This window comes from Alosa alosa, chromosome 3, assembly GCF_017589495.1.
Source record: "Alosa alosa isolate M-15738 ecotype Scorff River chromosome 3, AALO_Geno_1.1, whole genome shotgun sequence".
In the NCBI taxonomy this organism is placed as follows: Eukaryota; Metazoa; Chordata; class Actinopteri; order Clupeiformes; family Clupeidae; genus Alosa; species Alosa alosa.
Genome location: NC_063191.1, coordinates 333,088 through 351,551, shown reverse-complemented (window position 1 = coordinate 351,551; position 18,464 = coordinate 333,088). Strand labels below are relative to the sequence as shown.

Genomic DNA, 18,464 nt, shown 5'->3' with positions numbered 1-18,464 from the left:
GAAAACAATGAACAACTCTGTTTCATATGAGTTCAGATCAGTGGCGTCGTTAGATCTGGGCATTCGAGGCTATAGCCCCGGATCTATGGGCAGTCAACAACAACAAAAACTCTAATCGTGAATGAAATAAATAGCCCCGTAGAAGAGACTTTTGTGTTTGTGTGCATTAACAGCAGCGCAAGAAAATCTGACGTGATCTGGGCAGGTTTAGAATCATTTGTTGCAAAATGTTGCAATTTTAATTCTCCTCTATGCTATTATGCATTGCTGTTTCGTGCTTCTACTAACTAGCCTTAGCGAAATAAGTGTACAGAAGGACAAATGGATATTAGAAGTTTCTTTAGAAAAAAAAGGGCAGAGCAGGGACAAGAAGTGGAAACTCACAGTGTGTCATCATCTCCCGCAACCCAGGAGGACATTTCGATCAGCTCAGTTTCAATATATCGTGATTTACTATTGAATCACATGCGCAGTAAATATGGTAAATCTGACCTTGTTTGAGGGGGCTTCCAAGCAATGCATGTTGGTCTTGATTTTGACAGAATGGAAGTTTTTCTTTGGGCAAAAGTTTGTGATGGCCTACACAACCCAAATGCATTGCTTTCAAGGCACCCATAGCCCATTAATTAAAGGGGATGACGTCCAAATGTTTATCCCGAGACGAACGCTCACACCTGTGCACTTGACAGAGGTGCATGACGATGTTTATTCTACAGGCTATTTTAATGTCATATTTTGGGTGTTGTATGTGGTGCACTTTGGCAGAAGAGACGTTCTCCTTACACGGTCTTTACAGTAAACATCAAAATATTCGGAATGCCGTGACGTGATTACAATTGGCCTTCCTTTTCATTCTCAAAGTAGGTTAAATTTGCATGTTCATCAGCCCGATTTTCAAAATCTCTCGGGGGAGAAACCCCCAAACCCCCGGACAAAAAGGACTCTAATTTCTGGGCTCTAGCCCCGAATGTTTTAAATAGCTAGCGACACCCCTGGTTCAGATGCAAAGAGTTCAGATGCAAAGCCCTCTAAAAGCTATGACAAAAATAGGCCAATTTTAAGTTTAATTTTTAAGCATTTTCATCTATGACAATCAAAAATGTTACTATCAAGTAGGCCTACAGCAAGTCAAGCCCAAATAAAATTAGATTAGCTGATTTTTAAATGTTGGTCAATAGAAATATAGCCTGTTTTGTAAACTCATCACATGCACTAAAGGTTTTTGCATCTGGCATTATATCGCAGTAACAGTGTGGTAGATAATGTTATTACCCTTAAGTACAGATAATATATCTCTCCATCCATGCATACCATGGAGATAGCATGGTTCTGGCTAGTAAATAAAGTTCATGATAGATACTTAATCCAGACAGCCACAGTACACATCATGTAGACCGTTTACAGACAGACATGGCGATTAGGAGTTATTCCCAAAGAAGAGTCCCAGATAAACAAACGTCCAGAAATTAAGACTAAGTAGGGTAACGTGGATCAGAGTATGTTAACTTGCTAGTATTGAGAGAAGAACGAAAGATAGACAGCATGACTAGCCTGTGTTATTACCGTGTTATGTCCACAAATTAAACAACCCGAAGGGTAACTTGGTAGCAATACAAGTCTCATAAAAAGCGTGAATGTATAAGTAAGTTAATATATATACTTTTTTGATCCCGTGAGGGGAAATTTGGTCTCTGCATTTAACCCAATCGGTGAATTAGTGAAACACAAACAGCACACAGTGAACAACAGTGAGGTGAAGTACACACTAATCCCGGCGCAGTGAGCTGCCTGCTACAACGGCGGCGCTCTGGGAGCAGTGAGGGGTTAGGTGCCTTGCTCAAGGCCCACTGGTCGGGGCTCGAACCGGCAACCCTCCGGTTACAAGTCCAGAGTACTAACCAGTGGGCCACGGCTGCCCAAATGTTGTTTTTGACTCTTAACTTACCTTCGGAAACGTCAGGTCGGGCTACCTTATTAAAAAAGTTCCGAAGGTCTTGTCCTTTGCGCCTGGCCATCCTCGTCGTCACCAACTAAAAACCTGGAACGCTGCTGTGTTGCTGCTTTAACCTGGCAGCTCGGGGTCGGGGGGGAAGGCTGATTAATGCTGGCAATATGTGATACCGGTTAAACATGGCGGTGATCTGACATTCAGCCATTCGTCCCCATAGAAAGCAGTGGCAGTGGTCAACGCTGCATGGTTTCATATCTGGAAACAACTGACGGAGAATCCATGGGATATTGACTGCCGCAATCTCCGAATGAATATTGTAAAGTGTAATATCGTTGTGTTGTTAAATTACAAGGCTTCAATGAGAAGTGGCCGTTGATGAAACGTGGCTGTGCTATTCTAAATATTGAAAAATGAATTTTAAGTGGGTATACTGAACATTTTAGGTGGGTATACTGAAATAACCAAAATTTTGAGGTGGGTATACACGATACCCTGCGCTCTCTACGAGACTACACCACTGGTGATTGGTTCCTTTGTTGAGGTGAAAATCGGGTCCATGGAATCCAGGCTGCCTAGCAGCGTGGGGGCAGCCGTGGCCTACTGGTTAGCACTTCGGACTTGTAACCGGACCAGTAGGCACGGCTGAAGTGTCCTTGAGCAAGGCACCTAACCCCTCACTGCTCCCCGACCAGTGAGGCGGCTGAAGTGCCCCTTGGCAAACACCTGACCCCTCACTGCTCCCCGACCGGTAGCACGGCTGGAGGTGCCCTGAGCAAGGCACCTGACCCCCTCACTGCTCCCGACCAGTGAGCCGCGGCTGGAAGTGCCCTTGAGCAAGGCACCTGACCCCTCACTGCTCCCCGACCAGTGAGGCCGGGCTGGAAGTGCCCTTGAGCAAGGCACCTGACCCCTCACTGCTCCCCGACCAGTAGGCACGGCTGAAGTGCCCTTGAGCAAGGCACCTAACCCCTCACTGCTCCCTGAGCGCCCCTTTGTTGTTGTCAGGCAGCTCACTGGCAGCTGGGATGGTGTGTAGCTTCACCTCACTGTGTGTTCACTGTGTTCAGTGTGTTTCACTAATTCACGGATTGCGAGAAATGCAGAGACCAAATTTCCCTCACGGGATCAAAAGAGTATATATACTGTAACGTTTTGAGGTTTCAGGACACAGAGCTTCGTTCAATGCAAGCTTTATTGAGAATGAGGGCAGGGACACAGACACAGAACACAATACCTGGGACCAGGTCAAGTACACACACACACGCCCCACATACAGGGGGAGGGCCCCCCACCCCAAAAGGATCACCTGCTGGGAGAACTAAAAGGGAAACATGTTACAATAAAGACGCTAACATTACACTCAAAACTAAGGAGAAATACAGCCATAAACCCCCAAATGTTCACTCCTGTATCCCAGCATGCCCTGCGTTACAATACTATACTTAATAAAATCACGCGCGTAAGGCAGCATGGGGAAACCCAGACCAGATTTGTCGGAACTAAAACCGGGACACTTAAAACCGGCACACACCAAAAAGCCCAAAAGTTATAGGGGGTTGGGGGGTGTCACCCCCGAGAATATGTATTAAATATTGTTATGTAAACGCACAAGTTCTGCACACTTTCAGTCAGAGAAAAAGGACCTGTACTATGCCTATACACGAGTGCAAAGGCATTTGTTTGTCTCCTAAACATTGCTCACCCGTTATCCAGGCATGTAAAGAAAACATTTAACTCAGTCATTTTGAGAATGATGACTTTCTCTTCAACACTGTCGTAGGCTAGCGTAGGCCAACCATTAAAACGAGGCAGATTTGAAGAGGCATTGCGACAAAGTTGTTTACGGATACATTGTAACGTTGGTTGCAAAGACTGCTAACAAGCTAGCTAATGGGGGCATGTTCTAAAGGAGCTAAAGTGCTTACGAGCTAGCTAATGGGGGCATGTTCTAAAGGAGCCAAAGTGCTTACAAGCTAGCTAATGGGGGCATGTTCTAAAGGAGGAGGACCAAAGTGCTTACGAGCTAGCTAAAGGGGGCATGTTCTAAAGGAGCCAAAGTGCTTACGAGCTAGCTAATGGGGGCATGTTCTAAAGCAGCCAAAGTGCTTACAAGCTAGCTAATGGGGGCATGTTCTAAAGGAGCCAAAGTGCTAACAAGCTAGCTAATGGGGGCATGTTCTAAAGCAGCCAAAGTGCTAACAAGCTAGCTAATGGGGGCATGTTCTAAAGCAATATGAAAGTGCTACGAGCTAGCTAAATACAGGGCATGTTCTAAGGAGGAGGACCAAAGTAACTTCTGAGCACAGCTAATGGGGGCATGTTCTAAAGCAGCCAAAGTGCTTACGAGCTAGCTAATGGGGGCATGTTCTAAAGGAGGAGGACCAAAGTGCTTACGAGCTAGCTAATGGGGGCATGTTCTAAAGGAGCCAAAGTGCTAACAAGCTAGCTAATGGGGGCACGTTCTAAAGCAGCCAAAGTGCTTACGAGCTAGCTAATGGGGGCATGTTCTAAAGGGAGGGAGGACCAAGGGTGCTTACGAGGAGCTAGCTAATGGGGGTGTTCTAAAGGAGCAAAAGTTAACTACGAAACTGGCTAATAGGGGGCATGTTCTAAAGGAGGAGGACCAAAGATGACCGGATGAATAAATAAATGCAGTGTGTGTGTGTGTGCAGATGACAGGATGAATAAATAAATGCAGTGTGTGTGTGTGTGCAGATGACAGGATGAATAAATAAATGCAGTGTGTGTGTGTGTGTGTGTGTGTGCAGATGACGGGATGAATAAATAAATGCAGTGAAGTGTGTGTGTGTGTGCAGATGACGGGATGAATAAATAAATGCAGTGAGTGTGTGTGTGTGTGTGCAGATGACAGGATGTATAAATAATAGGGGTGTCATGATTCTCCAAATTCTCGATTCGATTGAGATGTAATTTCGATCGACACCCCAAATAAATAAATGCTGTGTGTGTGTGTGCAGATGACAGGATGAATAAATAAATGCAGTGTGTGTGTGTGTGTGCAGATGACAGGATGAATAAATAAATGCAGTGTGTGTGTGTGTGCAGATGGGTGACTCGTCGGTGCACAGCGTTGGCGTTCTCTCCTGATGAGGAGAGTGTGTGGGTGGCAGATAAGTCCGGGGATGTGTACTCCTTCTCCACTAAACTCACACACACACCAGGAGACCTCCAACTGGGACACCTCTCAATGCTCCTGGCTCTGGTGAGATACACACACACAGTGCTGGTCTCTATGAAGGGGCATAACACACACACACAATGCTGGGGCCTGTACTACGAAGCGGTGTTACTGGCTTATCTGGGTAACTTTGAGAGTAACTTGATCACATGTGGTGTAACTTCCGATTAACCCATACTACGAAAGGTGGATATGTTTTAACCGAGGTATGCTGCCATGGCAATTTACGCTGCATCTCAAACCTGCTCGAGCAGGTTATGTTCTTGGTTAACCCGAGGTTTCCGTTTAACCACACCCTTTATAAGTACCACCCCTCCACTAACAACTTCTCCCTAGACAATGTCGGCGTACCTGAATGATCCAAACGACATTGGAGCGCAAATCGTGAGGGGCTCTCTTCGCAGGGCGAGGGGTTTTAGAGACCTCCTGAATCCGCTGATATACCCGGACGATATTCTCAATGAAGATATAGATTGTCAGTCGAGAGAATTCGTTATCTTTGTCAGATAATCTAGGCAGACGTCTCTAATGTCACCCGTCATAGCTATGCCCTTACGTGGACAATTCATGTATTCCATCGGTGATGCTGAACTTCTGAGCAAGAGTAGCCTACTGTGTGTCCGAAAATAAATCGGACATATAGAATGCTGAACATCTGAGCAAGAATAGCCTACTGTATGTCCGAAAATAAATCAGGCATATGGTAGGCCTAATAAATTAAAATCACCATTTTAACATAAAATTGTTGAATTGAATGTCATATTACCCTGCACATAAAGGCTGCACATTTCCACAGCACCAGAATCCGAATGTCTCCCTCAACCCCCTCCATAATCGGCCTTCCACTATTATTTGCGATGGCCAACTCCTCTGCTACTGTAAAACACTCTGGTGCCTTTCCTCCTACAGTAGTGTTCAAACACCTTTTTTTTGTTAGCTGTCAAACAGAGGCCAAGTGAATGCTATAAGCATACTACATGTTTTCATAATTAAGAAATATTGATGCAAGCTATAACTTGCAGTATAATATTACTATTCTGAATAATGTTTTTGTGTTTCATTTTCACTTGCTGCCATGTGCGTTTGGCAATGTTGCATCTGAAATGTTCACAGGATTAGGCATACACTAAATCAGTCAATGGGGGCTACTTAAACATTCAATTATCCTTATTACTGTAATCTATATGCCCACTTCTGAATTGTGTTGCATCTGTAAGCCTTTCTATGAAATCAAAATAGGCAATTGAATTATTTCAACTCATTTCAGACATTCCACAAGCTATTAATCCTCCGTAACACATATTTGAAGAACATGTGGAAATAAAACTTTACTTTTAGGCATTTAGGCTACCCGATCTGCAATACGTTGCCAACAGCCTTGCTTTGTTTGCTGCTGACCAGCCGACGTATTTGAATTTTGTCGTAGAGTGAGTTTTAATTCCTCGTAACTTGTCACAATAATTGTGCATTCCTCGTCCGTAAAATAGCGTCATGTCACAATAACGTGTGGTTCTAGCATGTTCTCTGACGGACAAAACCTGGTTATCTTAAGTGGTGTTAATCGGTACTACGACGCTGATTATGAAGTTGATTTGGTGAGCCGGGGTTAACCTAATTGGAGTTTGTGCGCGTTCATATAAAAGGGGCATATAAAAGGGTTGCAGCGCAAGTCACCACTTTCAATGATGATGCGATTTTACGGATGAGGAATGCACAATTATTATGACAAGTTATGAGGAATTAAAACCCACTCCACGACAAAAATCCAATACGTCGGCAGTGAACAAAGCAAGGCTGTTGGCAACGTATTGCAGATAGGGTAGCCTAAATCCCTAAAAGTAAAGTTTTATTTCCACATGTTCTTCAAATATGTGTTACGGAGGATTAGTAGCTTGCGGAATGTCTGAAATGAGTTGAAATAATTAAATAGCCTATTTTGAGTTCATAGAAAGGCCTACAGATGCAACCCAATTCAGAAGTGGGCATATAGATTACAGTAATAAGGATAATTGAATGTTTAAGTAGCCCCCATTGACTGATTTAGTGTATGCCTAATCCTGTGAACATTTCAGATGCAACACCATTGCCAAACGCACATGGCAGCAGGTGAAAATGAAACACAAAAACATTATTCAGAATAGTAGGTTTATATAGTTATAGCTTGCATTAATATTTCTTAATTATGAAAACATGTAGGCCTAGCTTATAGCCTTCACTTGGCCTCTGTTTTACAGCTAACAAGAAAAAGGTGTCTTTGAACACTACTGTAGGAGGAAAGGCACCAGAGTGTTTTACAGTAGCAGAGGAGTTGGCCATCGCAAATAATAGTATGCGCGTGTGTGTGTGTGTGTGTGTTGCGCTGGTCTCTGAAGGTTAAATGTGCGTGTGTGTGTCTGTGTGTGTATAGTGCTGGTCTCTGAAGGATAAATGTGTGTGTGTGTGTGTGTTGCGCTGGTCTCTGAAGGTTAAATGTGCGTGTGTGTGTCTGTGTGTGTATAGCGCTGGTCTCTGAAGGTCAAATGTATGCGTGTATATATGTGTGTGTGTGTGTGTGTGTTTGCGCTGGTCTCTGAAGGATAAATGTATGCGTGTTGCGTTGCGCTGGTCTCTGAAGGTTAAATGTGTGTGTGTGTTGCGCTGGTCTCTGAAGGTTAAATGTGTGTGTGTGTGTGTCTCTGAAGGTTAAATGTGTGTGTGTGTCTCTGAAGGTTGTGACGGCTGATGACCGCTACGTCATCACAGCAGACAGAGACGAGAAGATCAGAGTCAGTCACAAGGCTGCACCCCACAACATCCAGAGCTTCTGTCTTGCACACACCGAGTGAGTGTACACACACACACACACACACACACACACACACGGCTGTACCCCACAACATCCAGAGCTTCTGTCTTGCACACACCCGAGAGAGTACACACACACACACACACACACACACACACACACATATAATTCATTTATTTGGGATGACCAATACTGATTACAACAACACAGCATTCCAAATATTAATAAAGAGCCCATTTGTGTCTCACACAGCAACACAAACACTGTGCAAGTGCTTACAGCTTTACAGCTAAATCAGGATAAATACATATGATCAGCTAAATCAGTGGATAAATACATATGATCAGCTAAATCAGTGGATAAATACATATTATCAGGGGTATAGATGGCACTGCCTTCTCCATACATGCAGACTGCCTATGATGGCTGACACAGAGCAGTATTTGGCCATTTGCTTAGATTTTGTCTTGTTAAGTCCAGCAATTTGCAATCCTCACACAGAGTCTATGAACATGTCCAAGGCTACCATAAATAAGTACAACCATTTTTGTGCTATAACCACCTACTGAAAGAGCATGAGTTAATGGCTGGTATTTTAACATTTTTTCTGAGAAACACAGGTCCATGTACATGTTATAGCAACAACCCACTTCCAGAATCACAACAGTTTTTAAAAGATCATCAACAACAACAATGTCAGGAGTGTTTGGAGAGTCTCTGAGAACACTTTCTAGAGAGTTTGTGTGTATTACACTTTGTCCATATACTCTGCGTAGTTCGTTGGTTGTAATATCGACAATGCGATCGTGTCAGGCTATGTAGAGTGCTTTATATGCTGGGCAACCGTTCATTATGTGCACGGTCGATTCTATTGTTCTGTCGTTGTGTAGAAGGCAAAACGGTTCATGACGTTGTGGATACCGTTGAGGTTCTACTGAGTGGGGAGTGCTTGCAACCTAGCTTTAATGACAAATTGTTGAATGCCTGCGTTAACAGATGGGTTATGAAGGCTGCACCCCAACATCCAGGCCTTCTGCCTTGCACACACAGAGTGAGTACACACACACACACACACAGAGTGAGTACACAGAGTGAGTACACACACACAAACTCACACAAACATACACAGACAAGGCTGCACCCCACAACATCCAGAGTGAGCACACACACACGTCACACACACACACACACACACACACACACGTCACACACACATTACACACACACACCACACACACACACACACACACACACACACACACACACACACACACACACACACACACACACAGAGAGAGAGACACACCGAGTGAGTGTACACACACACACACACACACACACAAGGCTGCGCCCCACAACATCCAGGCCTTCTGTCTTAAGGCTCTGGTATGGTCCCGCGTCACATTTGGGCGTGTCCAAGACGTGTCATTTTTGTCGTGGACGTGAAGCATACTCCACATTCTGCTGTCCTGAATGTGCGTTAAATCGTTAAGGTTAGCGCCTGCGCACTGCTAATTAACTGTGATACTCTGCCCCACCAACTGGGGGCGCTACGTTGAGCCTGAAAGTAGGACACAACCACCAAAGATGCCTGAAGAAAAGAAGAACGTGGGATGTGCGAGCACTGAACGAAGGAAGAGCTAACGAAGGAAAAAGCACCACGAGTACTTTCGACTGTCTGCTGGGAAAGTTTGATAAGTTGGCCCATCGTACTGCTCCATGTATCATCCACTAGAACACACACAGCACACCTGTTGGTATAGCTGAGAGACTTGCTTATAGCTTAGCCTACTTGCTTGCCTATTGCTAAGTGCCTATAGCTAAGTGACTCGGTGCCGCGAGGGCAGCAATGTTGGTGCGATACAAAGTAAAGACATTTTTCTAAACACAGCAGTGTCATGGTAAGAAAAGAGTTGTAGCATTACAGATGTCCTCAATTAAATTTGTATTGAGTCTTCACACCTGCCTCATACCAACAAGGATGAACCAAAAACCTGTAATTATGACGTGTCAATAAAAGTTTTGAAGTAGCCTAACTCTTTGTGTTCATAATGTATAATGTCTCGCTGTGATAATGGGTGTATTTAGAGCAAGAGGTAGCCTAGGTTATTCCTTCAATTATTATTATGATAATGCATTATCCGGTGTTGACAGGCGAGTTTCGAGATTTGAGTTCAGCATTGTTCAGGAGTAGGTGATAATGATTGCACCTGGGAGAGGTAGGCTACATTCCCTTTATTATTATAATCACTATTGATAACGCATTATATACGGAACAGGCGAGAATGCATCTCGATCAGCAAGTGTTACTGGGTTTCGCCTGAGCGTTGTAGATAGATACCTTTATATGGCTCTGGGTTTCGCGATTTGATTTCAGCATTGTTCAGTAATAGGTGCTAGGCTACGCTCATTTTTAAAAGATGCATTTAATCCAAAGTCATGTCAGCTCTCTATGCAGGGAGTAGGGCTGTCACTTTTTATTCGAACATGACGTGAAATATCCGCAGTCGAACTATAAATAAACTATTCGGTTTTTAGTGCTGTGTAGCGCATTTCTACAGTCTATGATCAGTTTTATTTTATTGTTTGCCATCTCATTCAGTGCTCTATGATCCAGGGCTCATGACCAAATCAAGCCAATATAATAGCCAGTAGCCACAATGAGCCCATGCAGCCACCCTGTTTCAACAATGAAAGGTGACGCACAGAACGGCCAGCCTGAGCGGACAATTACGTCCCCAACTCATCTAAAATGTGGTGTCTTGAAATACTTTGGGTTCTACACCATAGATGGTAAAGTAACCGTTAAAGATGATGTTAAAGAATGTATCTGTGGATTTTGGCTTTACATCAGTCGAAGTTGACTCCATGTCGTGGTGTTTCACGTAACTCGATAGCCAGGCAAGCTGTGGACAGGCGTTCTGCTCCATCGTCATTATGGTAACCAAACAAGTCTTCTTCTGTCTAGGTTTGTTTCTAGGTTTTAAGTGTTGTTCTTCTATGTGGTCCACCTACTGGAGGGGAGTGTTTACAGCAGTTCCGTTTCACACATGCGCAGTCTACGCGTCACTTTGATTTCGGTCTTAAATTTCGGTCGACTCAAAGACGCGACGCATGCCGTGAAAATGACGCAATTCTCGTCACGCGCTCACCAGTGCCGCAGACGTGGGAGCGTACCATTGCCTTCACACACACACACACACAAGGCTGCACCCCACAACATCCAGGCCTTCTGCCTTGCACACGCCCCGTCCGTTTAGTTCGACCCCTATTTATACTGTTGACCCCTATTTATACTGTTTAGTTCGACCCCTATTTATCTATAGGTACACTAATCCTTCCCCACACATTCCTATTTATACTAGGATGCCTTGTCCTCCCCCACACATTCCTAAGGCAAATCAATCCTACATTCCCACGACAGTTTAGAACCTTCTAGAAGATGCAGGAACATTCCCACGTTGCAGGGATATTCCCACGATAGCTAAAAACATTCTATAAGTCACAGATCTTAACCAACAATTTGATATGACACACGTTACTTCTCCGGGTTACATTTAGGAGATGCTAACATTACATTCAGTACTGTAGGTTAACAAATAGTTTCCAGAAGTTACACAAACAGTTTACATTCAACGACAATTATAACAACGTGACACATTACATTTAGCAACGTACACTTTTACAGTCATTAAGAGAGATCGGTTGAATTCTAACATGTTACAAACATTTATTGCATTAACTCTTCACACAATGCAATCTGAATACAATCATTTAAACATTTAAAGGCACTTTACCCATTTCAGTTTTGAGACATACAATTCCTTACGTACATAATTCCCTAAACTTTACAATGTTGGGCTACTAAAGTACTTGTATTGATACATTTCATTCATCGCACTTTATTATTTATTATGAGGTCATTGTTTGGAGTTATGGTTCATTTTCCATTTTTTTATTCACATTCAATAATCATCAAGTATTTCTGAGGTCAGGGCAATCTGGTTCAGTAATCTAGCACATTGTTCAACATCTGTTACAGCACATTCATTCACTTCCACACTTTCAGGTGAACTTAATTCAAGAGTAGGTTGCAAGGCCACTGGTTTAACATTACGATGAAATTCCTGATCAGTTTCTTTCCTAATTTGCCTAATCATATTTTCTAGGTCAGACAGATTACCTTGATAGCCTTTCTGCGTTTTCGCCTTATTGGTATTGGTATAAGCCATATTGGTTTTGTGCTACCGCATACGGATGGTGTTCAGGCAACACGTCAGTATACACACACACACACACACAGAGACACACACCGAGTGAGTACACACACACACACACAAGGCTGCACCCCACAACATCCAGGCCTTCTGCCTTGCACACACGAGTGAGTGTACACACACACACACACACACACCGAGTGAGTACACACACACACACAAATGCGCGCACACACACACACACACACACACAGAGTGAGAGCACACACACACACACACACACACACACACACACCAGTGTTGATAAGGCTGCTTTGTGTTTCAGGTTCGTCAGCACTCTGATTGTCCCCCCGGGGCACCCTGACCGCCTCCTCTCAGGATCTGGGGTAAGACCTCACCTGTGTGTGTGTGTGTGTGTGTGTGTGTTTGGTGTGTGTGTGTGATTTTTTTGTGTGTGTGAGTGAGTGTGCATGGGCTAGGGTTAGCATGGGTTAGCTCAGCGTTTCTCAAATTGTGGGTATTGGGACATGCCAGGTGGGGCGCGAACTGACGTGAAAAACAGGTTTTTTTATTTATTTATTTTTTATCTGTAGCCTGGGCCCAGGTAGCACCCGATGCGCAATGGACGCACTGTGTTATTCACAGGGAAGCGCTCGTGTCAAGGCAGCTTAGTTAGTCCCGACCTACATGAGATTTTGAACATTGTTGTGAGAGCCCTTAACCCGGCCCTTAAAAGCGTGTCTATTCTCCGCACTTTGCGAAAAGATGGTAGCTGACCAAAAGGCTGTACTGTTTCACAGCGAGGCAAGGTGGCTTTCCCGAGGTGAAGTGCTGTCGCGCGTGTTTGAGCTCAATTAGCCTCTTCTTGGAGGAAGAGCGCATGTTTGAATCTGCAAGCACGATCACTAATGAACATTTCTTGACGAAGCTGGCCTATCTTAGCGATATATTTGATATATCTTAGCGATACATTTGAGTTAAATGTCCAGTTACAAGGCAAAGACAAGCACCTACCTCACCTAGCATATAAGATTACTGCATTCACCAAAAAACTTGAGTATGGGACAAAAAGCGATCAAGCGACAGTATTAATGCCTTTGAGATTTCTGAGCGAAATCGCTGAAACTGATTGGGAGGCACTCTTGTGATCCCATGTATTGAACAGTAGGCCTACATCACATCCAAGTTTGCAAAGTTTATTTCAAAAATATTTCCCAACCAGCAGTGCTCAGTATGACTGGATTATGGATCCATTTAATGCAGCATGTTGGCATTTCATTGAATATATTGTACAATACTGTAAAATGGCCTATGCTTCCTAATATGTTGCTGGAAAACAGAAATATGTGTGTTATGTATTTATTTATTATTATATCTGCAGCACCAGCTGATTTTAACTCTGTTGAAGAGGATTTAGAACTTCTAAATTAGTGTTTGTGTGTGTGTGTGTGTGTTAGGATGGCACAGTAAAACTCTGTGTGTGTGTGTGTGTTAGGATGGCACAGTACAACTCTGTGTGTGTTATATGTGTGTGTGTGTTAGGATGGCACAGGAAAACTGTGTGTGTGTGTGTTAGGATGGCACAGTAAAACTCTGTCTGTGTGTGTGTTAGGACGGCTCAGTAAAACTGTGTGTGTTATATGTGTGTGTGTGTGTTAGGATGGCACAGTAAAACTCTGTGTGTGTTATATGTGTGTGTGTGTTAGGATGGCACAGTAAAACTCTGTCTGTGTGTGTGTTAGGACGGCTCAGTAAAACTCTGGGAATATGCTAACGGCCAGAGGCTACAGAGTCTGGACCTGCAGGAGATGCACCAAGAGGAGGTGAGGGAGACACACACACACACACACACACACACACACACACCAAGAGGAGGTGAGGGAGACACACACACACACACACACACACACACACACACCAGGAGGAGGTGAGGGAGACACACACACACACACACACACACCAAGAGGAGGTGAGGGAGACACACACACACACACCAAGAGGAGATGAGGGAGACACACACACACACACACACCAAGAGGAGGTGAGGGAGACACACACACACACACACCAAGAGGAGGTGAGGGAGAGACACACACACACACACACACCAAGCAGAGGTGAGGGAGACACACACACACACACACACACACCAAGCAGAGGTGAGGGAGACACACACACACACACACACACACCAAGCAGAGGTGAGGGAGACACACACACACACACACACACACACACACCAGGCCTATATGGTTAGGCCACCAGCTGGATATGCTGGCGCGACCATCTGAGGAAGCTGGTCATGCTGGTTTGACCAGCCTGTCTTGTGGGATACAGCTGGTGCAAGATGGTCATGCTGGTGACCAGCCTGTCAAGCTGGTCATGCTGGTTTGCTAGAATGACCAACATAAGCTGGCACGGCCAGTTAAACCAGCAGTGTAGACCAGCAACACCAGCTAAAATGACCAGCTTGAGGTGGTACGACAAGCAAAACCAGCAGAATTACCATCATAAGCTGGTTAAACCAGCTGAATATATGTTTTCGCAAGAGTTTTGCTGGTCTAGCAGGTCAACCATCAGAGGGTGGTCAAACAAGCTGGTTAACAAGCTGGTCAACCAACAAACCACCTTTTAGCTGGTCAACCAACAAACCACCTTTAGCTGGTCAGGCTGTTTTGTTCCCCAGGGCACCAGTGGATATGAAAGTAGAATATAAACAGGTAAGGTGTATGAATATAGAGTTGAATATAAACATTTAAAATGTGTGACATTTACTTGATGTATATCATTTGTATTTATAAATAGCCAACATCTATAAATAGTAACAAAACAATATTTTTTTTTTATTAATAAAGTAAAAATAGCAATTAATCTCACACCATGTCTATTCTTATACCAGCTCTATGTTCTATCTATCTATCTCCCCTTGGGGATCAATAAACTATCTCTCTCTCTCTCTCTCTCCCTCCCCTTGGGGATCAATAAACTATCTATCTCTCTATCTATCTATCTCTCTCTCTTTCTTTCTTTCTCTCTCTCTCTCTCTCTCTCTCTCTCCCCTTAGGGATTAATAAAGTATCTCTCTATCTAATGTCTTTAGCATGTTAATTTCTTTCTGATGCTTGTTAATGTCCTGATGTTTCATTAGTTTCTTGTTTTCTCTCTCTCCATCTCTATCTCTCTCTCTTCCTCTCTCCATCTCTCTCTCCAGAGAGTGTGTATCAAGCGCATCACCTGCTCTCCTGATGGGCAAAATATAGCTGTGCTGTGTGACAGGTGAGGTGTGTGTGCGTGCGTGCGCGCGCGTGTGTGTGTGTGTGTGTGTGCGTACGCTACTGTGTGTGTCTCAGAGAGTGTGACTGTGGTGCGAGTGCATATGTGAAGGCGAAAAGGCATCAGTGTGTGTGTGAGTAGTAAGTAAGTAAGTACATTTTATTTATAAAGTACATTTTAAACACATCATTCTCTGGCCAAATGGTAATCATCATCATCATCATCAACTGTTGTTTATCCATGGGGAAATTGACTGTGCTGTGTGACAGGTGAGGTGTATGTGTGTGTGTGTGTGTGTGTTGTGTTTATCCATGGGTAATTGACTGAGCATTAAGCTCTTTTTTTTTCTCTTGACAAACAGGACAGAGTGGAGTGACAAAGTGACTGATAAAGATGCAGTGCATTGAGTCAACTCATAAAGATGCAGTGCAGTGTATTGAGTACAACTCATAAAGATGCAGTGCAGTGTATTAAGTACAACTCAGTACAACTCATAAAGATGCAGTGCAGTGTATTGAGTACAACTCATAAAGATGCAGTGCAGTGTATTGAGTACAACTCATAAAGATGCAGTGCAGTGCAGTGTATTGAGTACAACTGATGAAGATGCAGTGCCTGGGGGTGGAGCTGATCTGAGTGTGTGTGTGTGTGTGTGTGTGTGTGTGTATTACCTCCTAGTGAAGTGTTAATGAGCTGTGTTGTGTGTGTGTGTGTGTGTGTGTGTGTGTGCGTGTGCGAGCGTGTGTGTTACCTCCTAGTGAAGTGTTAGCTGCATTGTGTGCAGGTTGCCAAGGCTACAGCTCTTTGAGATGAAGACAGGATCTGAAGCCACGCCCACCCAGTGTTTGCCCCTCCCACAGTCACCGTTGGATATGACCTTTGACCCTCAGGGTCGCCTGTGGGTGCTACTGGACGACCAACACACACCTGTGCTGCTGTTCACACACACATCACGTCACTGGGAGGTACACACACACGTACATACATACACACACACATACAGTGGGTCCCAGTTAAGAATTGACACTTCATTCACCATCAAGGTGATTCACGCAGCTGGGTGAAATGTAAGTACAACTGCAGCCGCTTGGGGGCAGCATAGTCCGCTGTGGCGTTCCACGGTCGAACCGGACTGAGCATTCGACAGCAAGGGCTGTGATTGGCCGAGTTTTCAGTGCGTTTCTCTGTGTTTTTAGCAGCCCCTGCAACATGCTAGTCCACTATAGCCTATAAGCTTTGTACATAATGTTAAACATAGTTTTGAATTCAGTGGCAAGATGTCTTGATTGTACAGTGCCTGTCGCTCAGTAATGTTTTAAAATGAGAGCTTTGTTAGCCTCATGTGTTTTCAGGTTTGAGGGCTTTTTTGGCAAGATTGACCTTGGTTAGACTCTGCATATGTTATTTCTCCGTATGGAAAATAAAGTAAATTTTCGACACAAGTCTGTTATTAGTTCAATAACAAGTGTTCCTTGTTAAAACATGTGACTAGTGAAACTCAAATGATTTTAGAAATATTTAGCCAAAGCCAAACAGTGTTAGAGAGAAGGAGAGACGCCGGTGTAGCTCAGATGTCGTCTTAATTTTCTTTATTCTTAAGTAAAAGGTGCAGAACATTATTAAACTTTGACTAACGTTTCGATGTTCGTTAGTCAAAAACATCGACACATCGAAACGTTAGTCAAAGTTTAATAATGTTCTGCACCTTTTACTGAAGAATAAAGAAAATTAAGAAGACATCTGAGCTGCACCAGCGTCTCTCCTCTCTAAAATATCTGTCCTGGCCTGGTTGCAACGGATTGTGGCCAAACGACAGAAGCGCGGAGAACCCTCCTTTGTCTACCAAAAAGTGTTACTTTGTGCCCCGCGCTCCCCCACTGCTTGTGAAAGAAGGGGGTGGGGGAGGGGGGCTTAACGTGAAAAAGCTTAATGTCCCAAAACGGCAACAAGTCATAATGGAAGGCTACAGGAAGTGGGGGGAGGGTATGGAAGGACCAGAGCCGTCTTCGCTGTGCTATTCAGAAAGCATCTTCTATTGTCTTTCCAGACGCACACAGCTCGTTACCATAGCCTATCGAGTGCCTTAACAGATAGGCTCTGCTCTTCAGGTTTGGCCTCTGGCGAACTCAACCCTCTTGTTGCTTGCAGTTTGTTAAATAAAGCGATGCAGATTACATTATTTATTTCTGATTAATTAATTCTTTTTGATGTCTTTTGCAACATCTGCTTGTTAGGCTGGGCTACTGTCAATGTCCTGTACAGGTAAATGTTCAACAATTGCTGGTGTAGGCCTACAGGCTATAATCAATTAGGGACTGTTCGTTATTTATTTAAGGGGCTACCGTAGAAGTTTTGGGAGCGTTAGTCAAAAAAGACGTGACCCTCCCTCACCAGCAAGAAATTTTTCTATGACCCTCCAAAGTGATAGAGAAAAAACACATGACCCTCCCCAGTCCCAACAATTTATTGATGCCTTCTGTAGGCTACTGGGTCAATTTGGGAGCTTGCATGCTACGACACCTTCCTTGAAATGGCTGTCGTTTGCACAATTTCACAAATAATCACCTGGACCGAAACAAACCTGTCAACTTTTCCTGGGTTTATCGCGTATTTTAACTTTTTCCTCGCTGTCTTAGGAGGAGCTGCAGGGCCGTCGCAAGGAGGTGCTTTTTAAGCGACGGGGTGCTTTTTAAGTTTTAAGTGCAGTAGGCCCCTATCTGCCCCCTTTGGAATTATATCTCGAGCCTATTATAAGGTCTAGTGTGTTATGTCCTGGGATTCGGACGTGCTCAAAAAGAAAAGAAAAAACACTTTTTTTATAGATGGTTATGAGGAGCAATATGAGTCTGAACTCCGTGTCATTCAGACTAAACCCTCTTGTTGCTTTGATATCTTTTTTTTTAGTTGTCATTTTAACGTCGGCAAGCAGGCATGTTCTTGGTTTGCAATTTAAGTTAAATTTCTACAGTAGGCCTACAACATGCAACATGCTTGTTAGGCTGGGCTACTGTCTTGTACAGGTAAATGTTCAACAATTGC

The 18,464-nt window shown here is 43.9% G+C and overlaps 1 protein-coding gene across 1 annotated transcript in view; it reads left to right on the top strand.

Annotated features, from left to right (window-relative positions):
- The window catches only part of wdr4 (WD repeat domain 4), a 39,267-nt gene that overhangs the window by 1,393 nt on the left and 19,410 nt on the right, over window positions 1–18,464 (top strand). The window contains exons 4-9 of the mRNA XM_048239999.1: window positions 5,018–5,174; window positions 7,859–7,971; window positions 12,478–12,538; window positions 13,895–13,975; window positions 15,364–15,428; window positions 16,210–16,390. Coding sequence (XP_048095956.1) covers window positions 5,018–5,174; window positions 7,859–7,971; window positions 12,478–12,538; window positions 13,895–13,975; window positions 15,364–15,428; window positions 16,210–16,390 — 658 coding nt within the window. The remainder of the gene's footprint in view (window positions 1–5,017; window positions 5,175–7,858; window positions 7,972–12,477; window positions 12,539–13,894; window positions 13,976–15,363; window positions 15,429–16,209; window positions 16,391–18,464) is intronic.